Here is a 20,614-nt window from a genome sequence, read left to right on the forward strand (position 1 = left end):
TGTGATTCATTGGTTTTTGTCATTGTACAGCATAAGAGTTTTCCGTAAACTTGAATTCAGAGATGATGTAGCGAGTCGGGCAGGAAATATCCCTTCAGTAAGCATCCTTCACTTCCTCCCTGGCTTGGCAAATCCCAGAAGAGGGCGTGTTTATTATAGCTGATGATCACACTTTTGTTTCTCTCAGTGTGACACTCTACACCTCCTTCCCCTCTCTGCCAAAGCATGTGTACGTGTCAAAATCTTTTTCAAGTCACTCCAAGCATCTTCCCCTTAAATACTGTCAGGAAGTAAGTTCCTATTACATCCTGTCTTCAAAGCTATTTTCTGCTGGAGCAAGATGGAAATAAATAGTCTTTTACCCATTCACCTCACCCTCCCATCACAGACAGACTTTCCCAGCCATCCGTTGTAGTAAAGCTATTTACAGAAAGGATGATGATTCTTAAGCACATTAATAATAATACCAAGATATATGTCCTGGTGAGGGGTTGAACAGATCAAAGGTGAAGGGAAGGTAAACGGAACCACAGGGTTCTTTAAAGCCAGTCAATTAATGCTGCATCCATCTATTTGTCCCATGAAAAGCATCCTTAGTTGGAAAATGGTGGGATAGAAACGTCCTGAAAAAATAAAGGCTTATACGCACAACAACAATTTAACAATTTCATAGCAGTTGGAATGCCATAGTGTCCCCGCAAGAATTTTGGTGAAAATGCTGAAAGAAATCCATAGCCCCCTCTACAGTTCCTAAATTTTGTCTGCCCAGGCTTTATCTTTTCTTTGAGTGATTCCACACATGTTGGATAATGCACTTCCAATCCTCTTTATAGATCATTTGGAACGGATTTTTTTGTGTGCAGAACAAAAAATCCACCTCAAACTATTGATAAAATGCATTGAAAGTGCATTATCCAACGTGTGCGGAATCAGCCATTGAGTGATTCCACACATGTTGGATAATGCACTTCCAATCCTCTTTATAGATCATTTGGAATGGATATTTTTGTGTGTGGAACAAACAATCCACCTCAAACGATTGATAAAGTGCATTGAAAGTGCATTATCCAACGTGTGCGGAATCAGCCACCGTCTCACCCCTTCCTGAAGGGGATCATATGAGGCCTAGATCAATGAAAACAAGCAGAGTTTTCCTAATATGTTTTATCTTTTAGTTCCGTAGAATTAAATTCAGCAGTATCATCAGGATGGTTCCCAAACAGCCATTTGCTTGTGTTTGTTGTTTATATTGTTGACTTGAGAGTCCCATGGCTAGAACATTCCTTTTCTTATTCTTCTTTCTCTAACCAATATGCCTTGATCGGTTTCTGCTGAAGTTTGGTATTGAGCGAGTTCTCCCCTTGCTTTTGTATCTGATCTCTGTTGTGGGCAGGGCTCATTTTGAGGAGGAACACACAGGAACGCAGTTCCGGCAGTTCTCCAAAGAAGTCACATGTCAGGTGGCCCCACCCACCTGATTTGGGGCCATTTTTGGGCCTGTTTCAGCCTGGATCAGGGCTGAAACAGCCCAATTCGGGCCCAAAATGGCCAGGATTGGTCCCGAAACGGCCAGGATCGGTTCTCTGACAGGGTCATTCTCCCACTCAGCAGCGGCCCAATTTCTAAAGGTTGCCAGGGGGAGAGGAAATAGTTGATCACACAGTCCACTAAGGGTAGGACCAGAATCAATGGGTTCCAACAAAAGGAAAATAGATTCAACTTAAATGTTAAGATGACTCAACCAGGGCTCATGTTGAGGGGGAACGCACAGGAACGCAGTTCCAGCAGTTCCTCGAAAAGATCACGTCAGGTGGCCCCGCCCACCTGACTCGGCCATTTTGGGCCCATTTCGGCCTGGATTGGGGCTGAAATGGCCCGGATCGGGCCTGTGACGGGTGGTGGATCACTCTCCTGCTCAGGAACGGCCCAATTCTGACCATTTGGGGCCCCTTTTCGGCCATTTTCAGCCCCTTCTTGCCATTTGGGGCCCAGTTTCGGCCCTGAATGGCCAGGATTGGGTCCAAAACAGCCAGGATAGGTGATGTCAGGGGGTGTGGCATATGCAAATCAGTCATGCTAATGACATACTTCCGGTGATGTCAAGGGGCGTGGCATATGCAAACGAGTTATGCTAATGAGTTCCTCCCACTCTTTTTCTACGAAATGACCCCTGGTTGTGAGTTATTTAACCATTTGTTACACTGAATATATAATTGTCCTTTCTTTTTCTCTTTCAAGCTTAAAGAAGATTTCTGAAGAAAGGCCAACATACCCTGAACTAATGGTGAGTTTGTCTCAATGCAGAGACAACAGAAATAGGCCTAAAGTCACAGTTCTTGTGACCTGCATTGTGGCGGTTAGACTGTGGGTTTTTGTTTGTTTCTGGGAGGGCTGAAAGCTCCAGACGTTCCTGATCTTTAATGTTTTGTAGATCCATTCTGTCTACTTTTTCCGGATTGAGCTGCGAACAAAATCAAACCAAATCATTCTGCTTAAATGTTTGCTGTCCGTGTATGATAAAGGCTAATAATGACACTTGGTGTTATTTGATGCACACTTTGAATGGGATCAGTGTAACCAGAGCCTGAAGGTCTTTAAAGAAAGTATGCTTTCATGGCAGAATTATGGAGTTGTCGGTAGGTAAGGTTTAATTGTATATGGCCAAAGGCCGTCACAATACAGAGTTAAGAACAGTAAAAATAGGAATGAATTATGGAGTCGTTACTTAGTTACTGCATGGGGGTCCAGACCAGACACCTCAACATTTGCATTTTGCCAGCAGTTGTGCAATATTTTATCATCAGGAAAAATGCCTTACCAGTACTTACACATTAATTGTCAGATTCAGTGTGGCGTGAAATACAATCGTATGACTGTCAAAGGTTGTCACGTTCTCCTTGCCATGTCTTTGCCATTTTGTAAAATGTATATAAAGTTTATTTTTGTTTTTCTTTTTAAACTGAGATGTCAGTGATAGGGTATGTATATCTCACTGTAATACACGGCAGAGATGAAGCCCCTGATTTGAACTTCATCTCTGCCGTGTATTACAGTGAGATATGTATTTAAACCCTTGAAAATGCGATGTAACTGCTTAGCCACCGTCCCTCTAAGCGCTCCCTTGCAAAACAGCACAATGGACAGAATAGTAGGTAAGATAGCTTTCACCAACAATCGCCTGCCATTACTGACAATCTTATTAGTCTGAAAGCCACCGCATTACAGACATTTAGAGCCTAAAAAATCTCCCTTATCGCTAGTCCTATTATCACCTGTATGGTGACAGTCAACATGTTCACATTTTCCTCTTTGAATCACCTGTGGAGCAAATTGATCCAGCTGTGACGGTCTCTTGCTTACCGTCCTCCTCGGATGGTACCATTTTCTTCCTTGTACCTGGCACTCAGTTGCCACTTTGGGACTGTTATTAAAGAGTGGTTTTGATTCCCATTGTGTTCCAAGTTTCTTAACAATTTACTGGAAACACTCCGCACATCTTTTTTTTCAAAAAATAAAACTGATAGTAACATGTTAAGTAATACCATGTAATGGCATTTATGCACAACTGTCTATAATACCATTATGGTAGCCTGTATTTAGATCTGCTTTTATGAACAGCTTTGTAGGCAGATCCAGAGGAGTTAGCCATGTTAGTCTGTAGTAGCAAAATAGTAGAGTCCAGTCGCACCTTTAAGACTAACCAACTTTATTGTGGCATAAGCTTTCGAGAGCCACAGCTCTCTTTATCAGATGCATCTGACGAAGAGAGCTGTGATTCTCGAAAGCTTATGTTACAGTAAAGTTAGTCTTAAACAGGGCTCATTTCGAGGGTGAATGCGCAGGAATGCAGTTCTGGCAGTTCCCCAAAGAGGTCACATGTCAGGTGGCCCCGTCCACCTGACTCTCAGCCATTTTAGGCCCATTTCAGCCTGGATCGGGGCCGAAATGGCCTGGATTGGGCCTCTGACGGGTGGTGGATCACTCTCCCACTCAGCAGCACCCTGATCCTGACCATTTGGGGCCCAAATTCAGCCCTGAATTGCCAGGATTGGGTCCAAAACAGCCAGAATAGGTGATGTCAGAGGGTGTGGCATATGCAAATCAGTTATGCTAATGACACACTTCTGGTGATGTCAAAGGGTGTGGCATATGCTAATGAATGATGCTAATGAGTTCCTCCAGCTCTTTTTCTGCGAAATGACCCCCGGTCTTAAAGGTGCGACTGGACTCTTTACTATTTTGTAGACGGAGAAAGTCTTGTATTGGGGAGGGCGTTAAAAAAAGCACGTGCTTCTATATAGAATCTCCCTTGCCCCTTTTGAATAGCATTGTTTTACCAGGCAGCTTTTTAGCACTCAGAGGGTTTGCAGGGTAGATTATCCGGAAAGGCATGTCCTACAGCCAAACACCAGTTGGCAATCCTGAGCATTTCTATTGAATTAGGATATTGGATCACCTTTCCAACATATCTCAGCATTGTGGTATTTTATGGCTGACATTAATGTTGTAAGGTCTTGTGGTTTTGGATTTCCCCCCCTTTCTCTTTCCCATGGCAGTAGACATTGCGGTACTGGAATGGATTTGCCTTTATAAGCTGAGACTGCTTCCTTGCTTTTCTGTGTAGCTGTGGTTTCAGATGGAAAATGAGAGGGTGACTCGGCCATTGAGCAAGCAAGTGCTAAAGGGTCTTACTTTTCTTATTTGAACTCTCTTTTCTTCGGCTTTATGCAGTGGTTTTCAGAATGCGTTTTGGAGAACTCTGGGGTTCCTTGGAAGGTTATTGGGGGTTCCCCAATGAGAATATCATTAGTGGCAGACAGACTTCCAAAAAAATTCAGATTGCCCAAAGGATATAGGGTCTAATGGGCAATAAGCCCGGTAGCTAACTGACAATTTGCATAAATTGACTCTGCTCCATAGAGCACATTGCTGGGACGTAGAGCAGTGTGCTGTCAAGTCAATTGTCCTTCAGTAGGCATGCAGAAATGTTTGAAAACACGTTATTTTGTTTGCACATTCTCTTCCTTTCATGCATTGGTGTATCAGATTTTTATTAGATCAGTGATTACTGTCCCTTTCTCTGAGGCACCAAAATTAGTGCACCTAGGGCAAGATATTTTGAGACAAACAGTACAATCCTATGCAGAGTTACTTCAGTTTAAGCATAGATTTCATGGGGTTAGTCTGGAGTAACTCTACATAAGATTGTACTATACAGTGTGGAGATGCAGCAAATCTAATTAGCTTTGTAGAGTGATTTTTCCTAATGTAAGTCTGTCAACTAACAAGGCTGTGGAGGCCAGAATGAGATACACGTATATCTACAAAAGGAATGGTAGTGGTCAGAGCTCATTTCGAGGGGGAACGCACAGGAACGCAGTTATGGCAGTTCCCCAAAGAGGTCACATGTCAGGTGGCCCCGCCCACTCTGGGCCATTTTGGGCATGTTTCAGCATGGGTGGTGGATCACTCTCCCACTCAGCAGCGGCCCGATCCTGACCATTTTGGGCCCCTTTTTGGCCATTTTCAGCCCCTTTTTGCCATTTTGGGCCCAATTTCGGCCCTGAACGGCCAGCATTGGGTCCAAAACAGCCAGGATAGGTGATGTCAGGGGGTGTGGCATATGCAAATCAGTTATGCTAATGACATACTTCTGGTGATGGCAAGGGGTGTGGCATATGCTAATGAGTTATGCTAATGAGTTCCTCCAGCTCTTTTTCTACAAAATGACCCCTGGTAGTGGTAGTAGTATGTCTACAAAGATCGTTTCAGGTGGGTAGCCATGTTGGTCTGTTGCAGAAGAGCAAAAATTCAGATCCAGTAGGACTTTAAAGACCAACTGGATTTCCAGAGTATGAGCTTTTGAGAATCAAAATTCCCTTCTTCAGCTATCTGAAGAATTGTCTCATTCTCCAGTGACTGGTTTACACACTGTCATATACATTCTACCCATTTGTCACTTAATGTGGCCTCTTGTACTTAACAGTTGTATGAGAATCGGCACCCAGCTTTGTGACTATATGACTAATCCTCGCAAAAGAAGATGCCCCTTGGCTTTGGCCCGGTGGGTTTGCTCCCATGCAGAATCTCTGCTGGCAAAATTTCTATCATTGGAGCAAGACACTCACTTCCCTACTTGCCCTCTGCAGCCCAAAATTCCCTCTGAAATATTGCTCCATGGAGACGGGAGATCCCCAAGCACCTCATGAAGGGGGAGTTAGAGACCTGTTGCAACAAGGGAACATTGGCTAAAATTAACCCCTCCCCCTCCTTTCAGCAGAAATGTCCACTGGATCCAACCTAGCGTGGTCCAGTGGTAAGAGTGTGTTGGACAACAGCCAATTTGCATGGCTTTCTAAACCACAAACCTGCTGATAGTTTACGCTATCTGTAAAATGGTATTGATAACCTACTTTACAAACTTCTTGAGGAAAAAAAAAACACTTTCTGTGCTAAAAGAACAGTAGGCAATGGAAAGCGGTAAAAAAAAGTTGAGCATAAGTTTCGGTTGACAACTTGTGTCCAACTCAGTGGTTGGTATCTTTTTAATGTATTAATGACTCTCAAGTACTTTTTATGGTCGGCCGTTAAATAGTAGTGCCAGTAGAGTTTTGGTAATCAATCATTTTTACTTTGATGTTGTTGCATATTTTCAAATATTCAGGTCTGTATTTAGTACACATAAAGTCCTCATGCATTCTGCTTCAATTGCATTGCTGAAAATAACATGATTCTGTTACTTTTCCAGTCAGAAAAGTTTCTGGGCGAGGGGGTTACACAGTTAACCAAGCTTGGGCTCCACTGAATTTGGATGACATTAAATTTCTCATCCTTGCTGTTTCAACCTTCAGGTCCTCATTTGACCATCACTTCTCACTTGACCTCACTTGACCATCACCAGTTTGGTGTAGTGGTTAAGAGCGGGGGACTCTAATCTGGAGAACTGAGGGCCAAGCTACACATGACGAATGACACTTGAACAGCAAGTGTAAATCCCTGTTCACTTGCCCTCCACTCAATCCACTTGCCGTTCAAGTGTCATTCGTCATGTTTAGCTTGGCCCTGAGTTTGATTCCCCACTCCTCCACTGGAAGCCAGCTGGGTGACCTTGGGTCCGTCACAGCTTCTAGGAGCTCTCTCAGCCCCATCTACCTCACAGGATGTTTGTTGTTGTGGGAATAATAATGGCAGACTTTGTAAACCACTCTGAAGGGTAGTATATAAATTGAATGTTGTTATTGTTATATTCTTGTGTGTGTGTGTGTGTGTTTAATGTGCCATTTTCTATTTCCATTCACCCAATTGTTATCATAGAAGCTACACATTTTTAAATGTTTTTGCGCCTTAATTGTATAATAAATGGTCTACATTTTATATATAAATTTTTGTGCATTAATTGTATACTTAATGGCCTACATTTTATACATAACTGCATGTAAAAATGTAGAGCATGCCTGCATAATACAAAGCCCAAGAATGAGAAGTGGGGAAACGGAAACATTTTAAAAAATGTAAACAAATTTGAAAAACAAAAAAACAAAAATAAGGGATATTTGGTCATTCCCAAATATAAATCTGGAAATCAGAGTTTCAACTGAAATTTTTAACACAACTTCTCTCATCTCCCCCCCCCTCCTCTTTTTTTTTTTAGCTACACCCTTTCTTCACCCTGCACGAATCCAAAGAGACAGATGTGGCTTCTTTTGTCAAACTTATCCTGGGAAACTGAGAAATGGACTTACACATGGATGGTTTTGCCTTTCGGTGGACTGGTGGGTTTAGGAGGAGTGGTACATGGCAGGGAAATGCGCACGAGAAGAGAACCTCTGGGAGAACCCACTGCTGGCCTATTTTGTGTTTGTTTTTGGTAACATGCTAGCCGCTCCTTCTGAAGATTTTTTTTTTTTAAAAAAAAGGTTCTTTGGTATCAATAGTGACATAGAATGAACTGGTTAGTGAAATGAATTTTAATAAGGTGGTCAACCTTAAAACAAAACAAAACAAAAAAAATTAAAAGAGTGATTTAAATATTTAAATGACAGTCGAGAGTTCTCTAACCATATTCTCAGCTTCCCCATTTTTTCTTGTTTCTTATCAAAGCAGAATTGCTTTTGTTTATGGTAATAGGTGCTACGGTAGTTATGAAGTTCTATGTAGAGTTCTATTTTGTCCCTACCATTATTTTAATATTTATGTCAAGAGCTTGATTTGAATAGAATCTTTGTTTTTGTTTTTATGTGAGAGTTCAGTGATGGGTGATGAGGAAGGCTCCAACAGATGAAGCTACAAAGATTAGTATTTATTGGGCGTTGCTGGGGAAAAGGAGGAAGCATGGGCCATATAGAATAGAGGAATGATTTAAATTCAAGAAAAAATGTGGCTTATGCTTAGATGGCCCAGCTATGCCTGAGATCTGCATCTTACTTTGGGAGATGTGCGGAGAGTGATTTATCCTTGAAAGGCAGAGGATCCCAAAACCTGCTCTTTGTGGTGTTTTTGGTGTCTTATATTATGTTGGTTTATACATGCAGTGAGCAATTATATCCTCAAAGAGGTAGTGGTGGAAATCATCTTCACTCCCAGGGAACTTGGGGATTAACACGGAGAGGAAACATATGTATTTTTAAAGATTATATGGAAAAATCAGAAGCTGTGCTAAACTTTTCGTGGTTAGCTAAGCAATGGTGAGCCATAACCTGTAACCTCCCGCTAAGCAAGGAGACCTTGTGGGTCATGGTTAGTTTAGTGCACTAGAGATTCCTGAAAGGAAGTTAGAACAGAGGAAATTCAGATTTCAATAAGAGGGTTAAGTCAGGTACTTGGGAAGAATCACAATGCCAGTTTCAAGTCGGCAAAAATATAGAGAGCCTGTCTTGGACGCTCAGACTTCATGCATACACTAATATTTTCACACATTACCCTGTCTCCTTTTCATGCCTCCATTTTTCCAGTTCTTCTCTTTCTAGACCCGAGTGAGTCTTGCTCATGTCTGGTACGGACTGGAAAAAATCTCTGTCCAAACTGAACGTGGGACTTAAATGCATAGGAATCGCAGAAGTGTCGCATCCCTCCTAATTACTTGTTTTTAAATACTCATAGGGCCAAATCCTAACTTGGATTTATAGACTCTGGTGGCAGCTATTTCTTGAGCTGTGCACAAGAGACTTCTGCCCTTGTGGCCATTCTACAATAGTAGATTACGTGGATCTCTAGTTTTATGTGGCACATCTTCTCCTTGTTCAATATTGTACGATGAAACCAGGGCCTTGGCTGATGGAGGCCACTGCAGTGCCACCAAGTATGCCAGAACTTGTTTTTTGCTTATGAAGCGATTGCGTTTCCTGAACTGGACCATGGCAGTATTAATTAGAGATGGGCATGGAACAAAAAAACCCCAAAAACCAGGAGGTTCATGGTTCGTGGGTTTCACAAACCACGAACCATGGAACTGGACCAGTTACAAACCGGTTTGTGGTTTGTAGGGTTTAAATGCCCCTTTTCGGCCTTAACAGCGGCAGAGAAAGGGGTATTTAACAGTTTAAAGAGCCATTTCCTGCCTTGCAAGCAGCAGGTCCCTTTAAACTATCAGCTGGCAGGTGGCAGGGGGGGATCCCCCCTCACCGCCTGCCCGCTGATAGTTTAAAGGGACCTGCTGGTGGCAGGGTCTCGTCCGCCACCCTGCAGGCCCCCAGGGCAGCGAAAGAGGCTGAAAATGACCTTTCCGCCCCTCCTGGGAGGAGACGAAGGACACCGTGCCACAGGGGAAGGTAAGTGCGGGGGTAGGGGTAGGGGGTGGGGGGGTGGGCAGTTTAAAGTGACCTGCCCTTGCAAGTCCCTTAAAGGGGCAGTTTAAATGGCCATTTCCATGGGGAAATGGCCATTTAAACTGCCCCTGTAAATACGACCCAACAAACGAATATACAGTTCGTGGAAGTTCCGTGAAAAAGAGCTTCCACAAACCCTGGTTCGTGAACCCCGAACCAGCCTGGTTTGTGGTTTTTTTGGGGTCGTGTTTAGGTTCATGCCCATCTCTAGTATTAATTCTCTATAACAGTGAAGGTGTTGTGCTGCCAATGTTTGGTGCTGAGAGAACATGCAGGCATAAAAGATTTTGTCCTTTGACTTAGGGTACATTGTGCAGGGCATGGCATCAGTGTGAAGCAGCTCAAAATTCTAGCAGCGAATATACCAGGTGATGTTCCAGAAAAACCAGTGTTTGTAACACAGATGTTGTTCAAGGAAGTTGCTGCCCTGTTTTCCTTACAACGCAACTGGGTCTTTGTGTGTCTATGTCCATTGGAAACCTTTCAGGAGACATTTAACTGCAGACAAAATATAAGGCAGGTTCACATTTCATTGTAATATTAAAAGCCTAGGATGGCTTGTAACTTGTACCTAGTTTTCCATTTTATGTGCATAGGGTCCCCTCCTTTTTCCTTCAGTCTTTCTCTCCCCCCCATTAATTTTGAGCTGCTTTGATTGATTGTCTTCAGCTGTGGCGAAAGCTCAGCCAGCCAGCTTTTAGAACTGGTTCCAGCATCAATTCTCACTTTGAAAAACATGACATTTAAAACCAGCTTTTTTGGTTTTCCTACATATGGATCTGATGCTCACTTTAGAGATTGTTTTTGCTGCTTTCCTATTGGAATACAGAGATTTGTTTGGACTCCACATCCTCTTGACCTCAGAACACCTTTATTTGAGTGCTGTGGTAACAGACAAGCTGGATTTATATGATAGAATCAGTGTTAATAGCAGATATTAATACTCCCATTGGTTTCCAATACTAAAAGAATGCCAGTGCTGTCTGCAGTAAGTCAGTCTAGAAAGATGACTATTCTGTGAATCAACACTACATGCCTCAGTTTTTATTTTAGGCAGTAGATTCTAGATGGAGCCTAAGCTCCTTAATCACGTAGGTGCTTTTTGAGTTGTTCCGTCAGTTATGTCTTAGCATAATTCGTTTCTTGGCAGCTGCAAAGACCTTTTCGTAGCCTTTGAGGAAAGCATGCCCAGGTTATCTGTCCCTTCTAATCAAAATTTTAAAACTCATACGTTCTTCGTTTTTTAAAAAACGAAAGTTCACATACCACATTAGTGAACATCCGCCCTGAGCCTGCTGGAAATGTGGGGAGGGTGGAATAAAGATCGAAAATAAATAAAAATAAATAAAATCATCTCTGTGGATATTTTTAAGCAGTTACGGCACAATCCATTTTTTAAAAAATTTCTAAAGGTTGCCAGGGGGAGAGGAAATAGTTGATCACACAGTCCACTAAGGGTAGGACCAGAATCAATGGGTTCCAACAAAAGGAAAATAGATTCAACTTAAACATTAGGATGGCTCTCTTGACCAGGGCTCATTTCAAGGGGGAACGCACAGGAACTCCGTTCCAGCAGTTCCCCAAAAAGGTCACATGTCAGGTGGCCCCGCCCACCTGACTCTCTGCCATTTTGGGCCTGATTCAGCCTGGATTGGGGCCGAAATGGCCCGGATCGGGCCTCTGACCGGTGTTCACTCTCCTGCTCAGGAATGGCCCGATCCTGACCATTTTGGGCCCCTTTTTGGCCATTTTCAGCCCCTTTTTGCTATTTTGGGCCCAGTTTCGGCCCTGAATGGCCAGGACTGGGTCCAAAACAGCCAGGATAGGTGATGTCAGGTGGTGTGGCATATGCAAATCAGTTATGCTAATGAAACATTTCCAGTGATGTCAAGGGGCGTGGCATATGCTGATAAGTTATGCTAATGAGTTCCTCCAGCTCTTTCTCTATGAAATGACCCCTGCTCTTGACTATAATAAATGCTGCCTTGCAATGCAGTATGCTGCTTAGAGAGGTTGTGGAATCTTCATTCTTGGAAGATGTGAAGAAAATTCTGGTTAGGCGTCTATTGAGATTAATTTTTTAAATCAGCAAGGTTGACTCTGAGTAAGGGTTGAACGGGATTAGATGTGCTGTATGTATGTGGTTCAGTGATATAACTGGAATTAGAAGAGTTAAAAAATGAATTAAGTCAGTTATATTTCTGTAAGATGAGGTTTATTTAAACTGATGGAAATGCCAAAACATATCTCAAGAGATCACAAAATTCACATTGATCTACTAGAAACTAACAAATCCCATTATTTCCAAGATAATTTTGCTCACCATCTTAGCTTCTCACATGATGAGTGATACTGTTTCAGTGGGGAGTGTGTATCTGGCAAATACGTGCCATTTCATGTGATCAACCCTGTACACATGCAGCAGGAAGCTCTAATTGGTACTGGCTTCCTGTCATATGTTCATCGTATGCATGGCTTTTTTTCTGGGAAAAAAGATGGTGGAACTCAGTGTTGGAACTCAGGACCGCACAATGACGTTACTTTGGGTCAGCTGGAACGGGGGGGGGAGTTTTTTCAAGATTAAATCACCCTTGGTGAAAATGGTCACATGGCCGGTGGCCCTGCCCCCTGATCTCCAGACAGAGGGGAGTTTACATTGCCCTCCACACCGGGGGCAAGGCCACCGGCCATGTGACCATTTTCAAGAGATGCCAGAACTCCATTCCACCGTGTCCCTGATGAAAAAAAGCCCTGTTCGTATGCAATATGAGGGCATGGTTTCATGCATGAAAATGATGTCTATAAAGAGATTTGGCCCTAAGTTACTCTTATTCATTGCAAGTAATGTTGAACTCTTTAAGTCATGACACATGGGATGAAATTGTGATTAGAAAACCAATAATAGCTGACATATCCACTTATTGATACAAATGACACCTAAGCTTTCCAGACGCTCTTTCCCCCTCACTTTCTTTGACTTCATTCTTTGAATGCAACCTTCACAAATGGAAGGTTATATTGATTTTAAGAAATCTTTGTTGTTGCGGGAACTGGGTTTAGGTGTTCTCAGCCTGGGAACAATGGGGGGCTGCGTCTGGGAGACTGCAATTCTATTCGGTATTGATGAGCTTAAATTCTATGGCTGCTCCAATGTCCTTTTAATTTCAAAGTGCCCAATCCACTTTTGGTTCCTGAGCCGCTTAGGTGCTTTTGAACATTTTATGCTACCTGACGTCTGTTCTTTCACATGTGCTACACTGGCCAAACGAGTACTTTCTTTTTCCTCTGCTTTCTCGTGTGTAAAGCAATGATATTTGCCACAGAAATCAAATAATGATGCCAGCTGTAGAGATGGGTATATCATTGTTTAAGTATTGTTGTTTTTGGAGCAAAAAAAAAGCAACGCACAGTCTGTGCATGGGGCTGAATCCTGTTGTTGACACCCGCGCATATGACAGCGCATGATGCCAAATTAATAAACACTGCATACTCAGTTCCTTGGGTGGTCACATTTATTACTAACTTTCCTTCTTTTGGTTCTATATGTTAGACATTTATGAAACAGTAACCATACCCCTTTATGTGTATTCTTTGGAACTGTGAAGGAAATGTTCACACATTTTGTTTCGCCCTCTTCTTAATGGAGTGACAGGAAGATCTTGCATTGTTATCAGTTAGATACTTTCTTTTCGTCTCAATGACTCTCAACTTGATGTGCCCCCCACTTTCAAATGTAGACTGTTTGAGCATCACTCCTCCACTATAAGCAAAGAAAAAAGAAATCACAACCCTTTTCGTCAGCATCTTAATAACCTGGGGTCCCTTTCTGTGAAATCTGCCATTGAGGGGAGGGTGTTGTTCATGTGGCTGTTGTTAGCTGTTGTATCTAAGATAGTTGGAGCAGGAGGGAAAAGTCTGATTTCACATGTTCACATTTCATGCAGAGAAGTTCTAGGTCCTTAGAGATGGTTCACCATTTCCCCTAACTAAATTGCAACACTTACAAATCAGTCTTCTTTTTTTGAAACTGGAACCATATCACTCACCATAGCTGATCTCTGTTAAATGTTCTGAGGTTGAACCAGAGAGGAGTTGCCCTCCTTTAGCCTGCCCCTAGTATGTCCCACCCTCTCCTGATACTGGCAGTGTAAGGCTGTCCAGAAGCAGCATCTCTTTTCTGCACGGGCAATGTGTCTACACTAGAGGTGAGCACAAACTAAAATATGAACTGAAGTTCGTCATGAACTGGGCCGGTTCGTGGTTCGTGAACCGGCGGTTCGTGGGAGCTCATTTCTCACGAACTGTGATGAATTTTAGCTCGGTTAGTTTGGTTCATATTTCGGTTCGTCCCTGCAGACAGCTTGGTGCCGATCAATCAGTTTCCTAGGCAACATGGGGGTGGGCTCTCTGCAGACCTTCTGCTGACCCAGAAGTGACATTTTTATGAACCGAACAAACTGGTTTGTGAACTGGGGCAAGTTCGTGAAAGTTCGTGCTTCGTGAAACGCAACGAACCATGAACTGCACGGTTTGGAATTTTCCCAGTTTGTGCCCATCTCTAGTCTACACTGAACCTTTACAGTACTATACACCTTCACTGGTGAAAGAAGCAACATATATAGTCCTTTTACCACATGACAGCTATCAAATGGACCGCGTGGATATGTTTGAATATTTAATAGGCAAAGTTTTTCAGAATCCATACCCAGTTCATTGTCACTGAGGTACTATACTTACCTTCATCCATCTTTAGTTGATACAGGCCTTTATAGCTCCCTTTTGATGGTGTGACAGCTAGTTTTTACCAGCTGAGAATTCCTCATATCCATAAATAAACCACAGGCATTGTACAATAATAAAGAATTACGAATGGAAATATCTGGCCCATGTGGAGCACTACATTGTGTGGCCAGTTCCATTCATTAATTTTTATGACATTCCCTCAGCCATTTGTGTGAATGGAATCTAATTCTCCCTGTTCTGCATAGAATTATTACAATATTTATAAAGTACACGCATGCTTTACAATCCAAACTGCTGTGTTTTATACCCCACAGAGCTCTATGATTCCTTAAACTATGAACCATTCATGAAAGATGCGTCTCTGGTCTTGGTATCTGACTTGGCTGTAAAGTCCTGGATTTCCCCCCCCCCCCTTTTTTTTTTCAAGAAGGATTGCATTTCCTAATTAATATTTCATCTGGGCTTGCACTGGGAGCATTTAGTCAGATCTAAGCGGTAACATATGTTCTGGTGGCTTATGTTGTCTGTAGGGGAATACAGGCAATCAAACTTGCCGTCACTCACTTTGAGGTGGGTGGAAGCAGCCTGTGCCAAGATAGGTAAATGTGTTTCTAGATGAAGGCAGCTTTACATTCCACAGTTCATTCTCATCTTATCACTTTGATTTTTTTAACTGAATGATTTCCATCATTTTCCTTGTATGGGGGGGGGGGGGTCTGTGTTGTTTGAGATTGCATTAAAGTTTAGTCTTAGTGGGCCATGCAAGATTGTCGCTAGTACACATAGGCCTTTAGAAGGACAGAAAAAGAGGGGCTGCATGGGAATACACTGACAAGGAGCAGCAACCTACAAAAGTTGACAATCACACACCATGAACCGCAATGGCATTTGAGTCAATATAGCTGCTCTTAGGAGAAACTAAGACATTTATCCAATAAGATATAAATATACAAGCTTTGTGAAGAATTCTGGGAGAGAAGGAAAATTAAACAATTTGGAAATCCCCCCTCTAATAATCTGTAAATTTTCAGGGGCTTCAGCAGTCCAATTTCCTCATCTCCCCCCACTTCTCTTTCCCTCCCCCTTTAAATAGCCATTTGTTGACTCCCGGTACATGCTCAGTCCTCATTAGACTAATTTTGCTTTTTTCTGTTTTGATTCATTTACAAGATCATATTTTCCTACACACCTGTTACCTTTCCAGAAATCATGACGCCGAGGCTAAATTTTCCTTTTTTTTTAAAGCTAGAAAACTATATGTAAGACTTCCAGATCAAACCTAACTTTACTGCTTTAGAACCATAAAATGCATCATTTATAATTTAGTTAGCTTATAAAATTGTGCAATCTGACAAATTTATGAAATGTTAAAAACAAACACTAAGGGATATATAGTTCAAAAAGATAAATTACAAATATATCCAGTACTAAAGAGGGTTGCAAATTGTTCTATTCCATGCTATTTAAGCATATCTATTTGAATGGTCGGAGGAGCAAAAAGCCTCTTTTTTCTCCTGAAAAATATCAGTACCCTATAGATGTCAAAATACATCTTGGGTTTGAATGTTGAATAGGTCTGCAGTGTACAGGAATTATCATTTGCTCATGCCACAGATTGTCTTGCATAATTTTTTTTTTACACATTTTGAGCAAGGAAAACCTTGTCTTAAAAAGTCACTCATTCCGAAGTAGGAGGTTTTTGATCAATGTTCCACCAGAGTTCTAATTTTTGCACTTGGAAAATTTGAAAAAAGTCCTCTGGAACTAAAAATGGTGTGTGTTCCCTGGATTTTTTCCCTGTTTTTTTTTCCCTTCAAGCATAGTTCTCCAGATACCGGATGAGCAAAGTTCAATTCCAGTAGCATCTTAAAGACAAGAAAGAGTTTCCAGGGTATAAGCTTTTGAGAACCAAGCTCAATTCCAAGTGAGAATAGAGATCTCTGAGTCTTTTTATCCCAGTCAGAAGGTGGGAGGAGTGTTGCAGAGAAGTAAGATCGGATGCAGAGGTACAATGTGAAATCTAATTGTCTTCATTAGAGCAGGGGAGGAAATGCACAAAATTAGCATCTGTAGTGAAAAGCATCCTATGTCGGGGTATTCATTGTTCTGAATTTGTGAATGAACTCAGTTTCATCAATCTCACATCGTAATCCATCAAAGTTTCTTTGTCTGAGGACTGCCACTGTCTTACCCTGTATGCGAGTGGCTTGATTTTATGGGTTTCACATTTGGCACAAGGTTCTCAATTTACCAGTAGTTACAGTAATAATGAACATTAAAATGAGGCTTATTAGTCATATTCAAGATAATAAATCCTGTTTTATGTATATAAATACATACAAAAGGAAAAAAGCACTATCTTATAATAGTCTTATTTATTCCAATAATTTTCACTAAAACTGCATAAATACCCTATTCTCCAACACTTTTACAATACTTGGATAAAGTTCTTTTTGTTAGTTTTTTAACCCGTAAACTCATAATTGGAGACAACTGATGGTCTCTTTCTGGATTAACTGATGTGAATTTGTAAAATCAAGAAATTAATTAGTAAGTAAATCCCAACTGATCAGCCATTATTACCAGAACTCATTTTTATTGATTTTAAATGTTCATCGCCCAGAGCCCCTGGGGATGGGCGGTATATAAATTGAAATATAAATAAATATAATATATAAATTTCCAAGTTCTGAATGCAGTTTATTAAGCCTCCTCTGATTGGGGCAATGTACAACCTAAGACACGGGTGCACACTATAATACAAACTACACTTGGAACAAAATTCATCCTAAAAGACTCATTGATTTTAACGGAAAAATTAAGCCTATACTTTAAAAAAATTATCTCATTGAATTCATTGAGTTACCTTGTTTGAAAAACAAGTTGTTTCTCTTCCAGCGTCTAATTAATTCTGGAAGTGGGAGTTACAGGTGGGTTAAGTGGCTTTCAAAGGGGACAGAACAAATTCATGGATGACTGGTTTGCCAAGGGCTAAATGGATGTGTTAGTGTCCTTCCTTCCTTCCTAAAGTTTGGACAGGAGTTTCAGGGAAGACGCTGGAACAGTGTCACCAACCAAAATAACGTCTCTCTGGAGAAGGTAAACATTCGTATTTTTTTATAAAAAACGATTCGGTCTGACAATAAATGTTTATTCATTTATATGTTACTCTTCTACCAAGGAGTTCAGGCTGAAACTAAATATGATAGCTGCAGAGCATGCGTAAATAGAGTTTGTTCCCAGTTGCTCATAAACCAAGGTGTGGATGAATGTTAATGTAGTTGTTAACAGCAAAAAGGAGTATGTGAACGAGAAGTTCAGAACATTCATTGCGGCCTGTTGCTACAGTCTGCCACAGTATTTTGTCCCATCCATAAGGCAGTGGCATTAGGGGACAGGATTCAGGGAGGTAAGTTGTTAGCAGAGGAATGATTTCAGCAGACATCACATGATTTTGAGGTAGACTCTTACCTAGGTAACCTTGGGAAAGGGCAGACTGTTTTGCTTCAGTAATATACATCTTGTACCTTCTGTCATGTACCACTGTTCTGTGAGACTCTATTATCAACCAAGAACCAAAGACCCAGCTGTTAAGTATATGAATGTAAAAGGAGGTGATAAGGTGCAGGAAACATTAGCAATCCTATTATATAAAAGGCAAGCTGTATTGGGGACGACTCACTTTTTATCCTGATGTGCCAGGATAAAAACTGAGTCATCAGCAACACGGCCTGTAGACAGTGCCGCCGTGGCAGGAAGTCCAGGTGAGGCAGCCCATCCCTCCACAGGCCGCTGCCACGGCGGGGAGGCCAAGCAAGGCAACCTGTCACTCCAGAGGCCGCTGCCACGGTGGGAATCCTAGGCGAGGTGACCGATCCCTCCAGAGGGCGGCTCCATTGTGGGAAGCCCAGTGTTCCTGCACTCCATTTTCTAGAGCCCATTTTTTTTAAAACGGGCTCCGTTGCTAGTCTATCATAAACATTCATGTTTTAAACAAATCCAGTCTAATCTGAAAAGCATTGTGAGCTAAAGACCAATACTTCATGGCTGAAATCAAGTTATACTTTTCCCCTTGACTGGGGACCCAAGGTGGCTTTTCAGATCCCCACCACCACCGTTTAATCCTCACAACAACAACCTTGTGAGCGTTTGGTTAGGATGAGAGATTGTGACGGGCCCAAGGCTCAGCGATGGATTCAAACCCAGCTGTCCCAGGTCCTGTCCTATACTTTAACCAGTAAGCCACACCAGCCCTCTGCTTTTATACTGATTTTTATGCTGATTTTAAGTAAGTCAGGATCCTTTTTCCTGATAGAGCTGTTGACATTCTGTTCCATTTGTGGAGTTTCTGCTGTTTTTTCTATAAGAGGGGAAAATGCTGAGTTTTGTTGTGAATATAACACAGGAGAATTAAATGATGCTATTTTAGGGTATTTTGTATTATGGCAATAGGTCTGACTGAGCCTTGGAAAGGAGGACTGAAATTTGCTCTTATCCTGATTTGCCTTTTCCAGGAAATATAGCACAATTAAGGACTGGCTGTCCTAGCTAAACAAACAATAATCCTGTATCCAGGTTGGACCAATGAAGCATGCATCCTCTACAATTTTCCTGCCATATTTTTCAGATTGGTTTCTGGAGTCCTTTTACCTTGGATGAATGGTGCGCATGGACATACGTGTGTGTAATATGTATGGATGGGTGCGCATTTGTTTCTGTGACTGGTGTTGATTGAAATCCCCAAACTATTATGTAGCCTTCGGTGAACAGCTTACTTGGGAACTGCAGTCCCTTGAGTCAGCAGTTGGCACTCCCTTGTTCACCACATAATACAAGATGGAAATGCAGCTTTTGAACAGTGCCCCAAATTGCTGTGTGGCCAAAGCATAGTCAGATTTTGAGAACACTTTCCATATAAGCATAAACACTAGCTTTGCACTATAATGCTCCCTGGATGTTAGGTGCTGGTTTTGATGTTTGGTTCACGAAAGCCGTCTTCAGCCATAAAACTGCCACAGGAAGACACTAAGCCTCTCGCAGTCTGAACTTCCTAGAAAGGTTCTAGAATTCATTTTTTTAGTGATACTGATGCCCAACGCTAGGGCTTCGGAAGTTCCACAAGCATCCGGAAGTACCTCTTGGCTTTAAAGTCTTTGGAAATAAGTATGGAAATATCACAGGATCAGGCACCAATTGGAGATTTCCAGTATTTTTGTGGCTTTAGCCATGCCAGGAATGTAACGAATTATGGGTTTTCTCGTGGTGTTTTTGTTACGTTTACTTCCGTTTCTATGTCCAGAGAGAAGCTACACTTTTAAAAATAAATGTGCACATATAATTTTAACCAAATCTTTTTGGATCTTGGCTGACAGTTGTTTTTCGGTTAACAACTATGGGACCATGAGCTTCTTCCAGTTTCCACTGTAGTTACTTCTCTCTTCTATTTGTCATAACTTATCACTGAAGAAGAAAGAGAATCTTTCAGATTGTCAAAAATGTGGTATTTTTGACCTAACCAGCTATAAAGGGGCCATAGTGTCAAAATCGCAGGAGGTCATAGCCCCTCTCTATAATGCCTTGGTCAGGCTGCACCTGGAGTACTGTGTGCAGTTCTGGAGGCCTCACTTCAAAAAGGATGTGGACAAAATCGAGAAGGTGCAGAGGACAGTGACGAGGATGATCAGGGGTCTGGAGTCTGAGCCCTACGAGGAAAGGCTGAGGGCCTTGGGAATGTTTAGTTTGGAGAAGAGGAGATTGAGGAGGGACATGATTACTCTCTTTAAATATTTGAAAGGCTGTCGTTTGGAGGAGGGCAGGGAGCTGTTCCAGTTGGCAGCAGAGGATAGGACTCGAAGCAACGGGCTTAAATTACATGCACAAAGGTACCGGCCGGATATTAGGAAAAACTTTTTCACGGTCAGAGTAGTTCAAAGGTGGAATCAGCCGCCTAGGGAGGTGGTGAGCTCCCCCTCACTGGCAGTTTTCAAGAAGAGGCTGGATGAATACTTGTCAGAGATGCTTTAGGCTGATCCTGCACTGGGCAGGGG

General features: G+C 42.0%; 1 protein-coding gene across 2 annotated transcripts in view; it reads left to right on the forward strand.

The window, feature by feature from the left end:
- The window catches only part of MAP2K6 (mitogen-activated protein kinase kinase 6), a 108,404-nt gene extending 98,653 nt beyond the window's left edge, over positions 1–9,751 (forward strand). For both annotated transcript variants that reach the window (XM_054976971.1, XM_054976972.1), the window contains 2 exons: positions 2,239–2,284; positions 7,652–9,751. In XM_054976971.1, coding sequence (XP_054832946.1) covers positions 2,239–2,284; positions 7,652–7,729 — 124 coding nt within the window. In that variant the 3' untranslated portion in view covers positions 7,730–9,751. The remainder of the gene's footprint in view (positions 1–2,238; positions 2,285–7,651) is intronic.
- The last annotated feature ends 10,863 nt before the right edge of the window (positions 9,752–20,614 follow it).

The sequence above is a fragment of the Eublepharis macularius genome, chromosome 4, assembly GCF_028583425.1.
Source record: "Eublepharis macularius isolate TG4126 chromosome 4, MPM_Emac_v1.0, whole genome shotgun sequence".
In the NCBI taxonomy this organism is placed as follows: domain Eukaryota; kingdom Metazoa; phylum Chordata; class Lepidosauria; order Squamata; family Eublepharidae; genus Eublepharis; species Eublepharis macularius.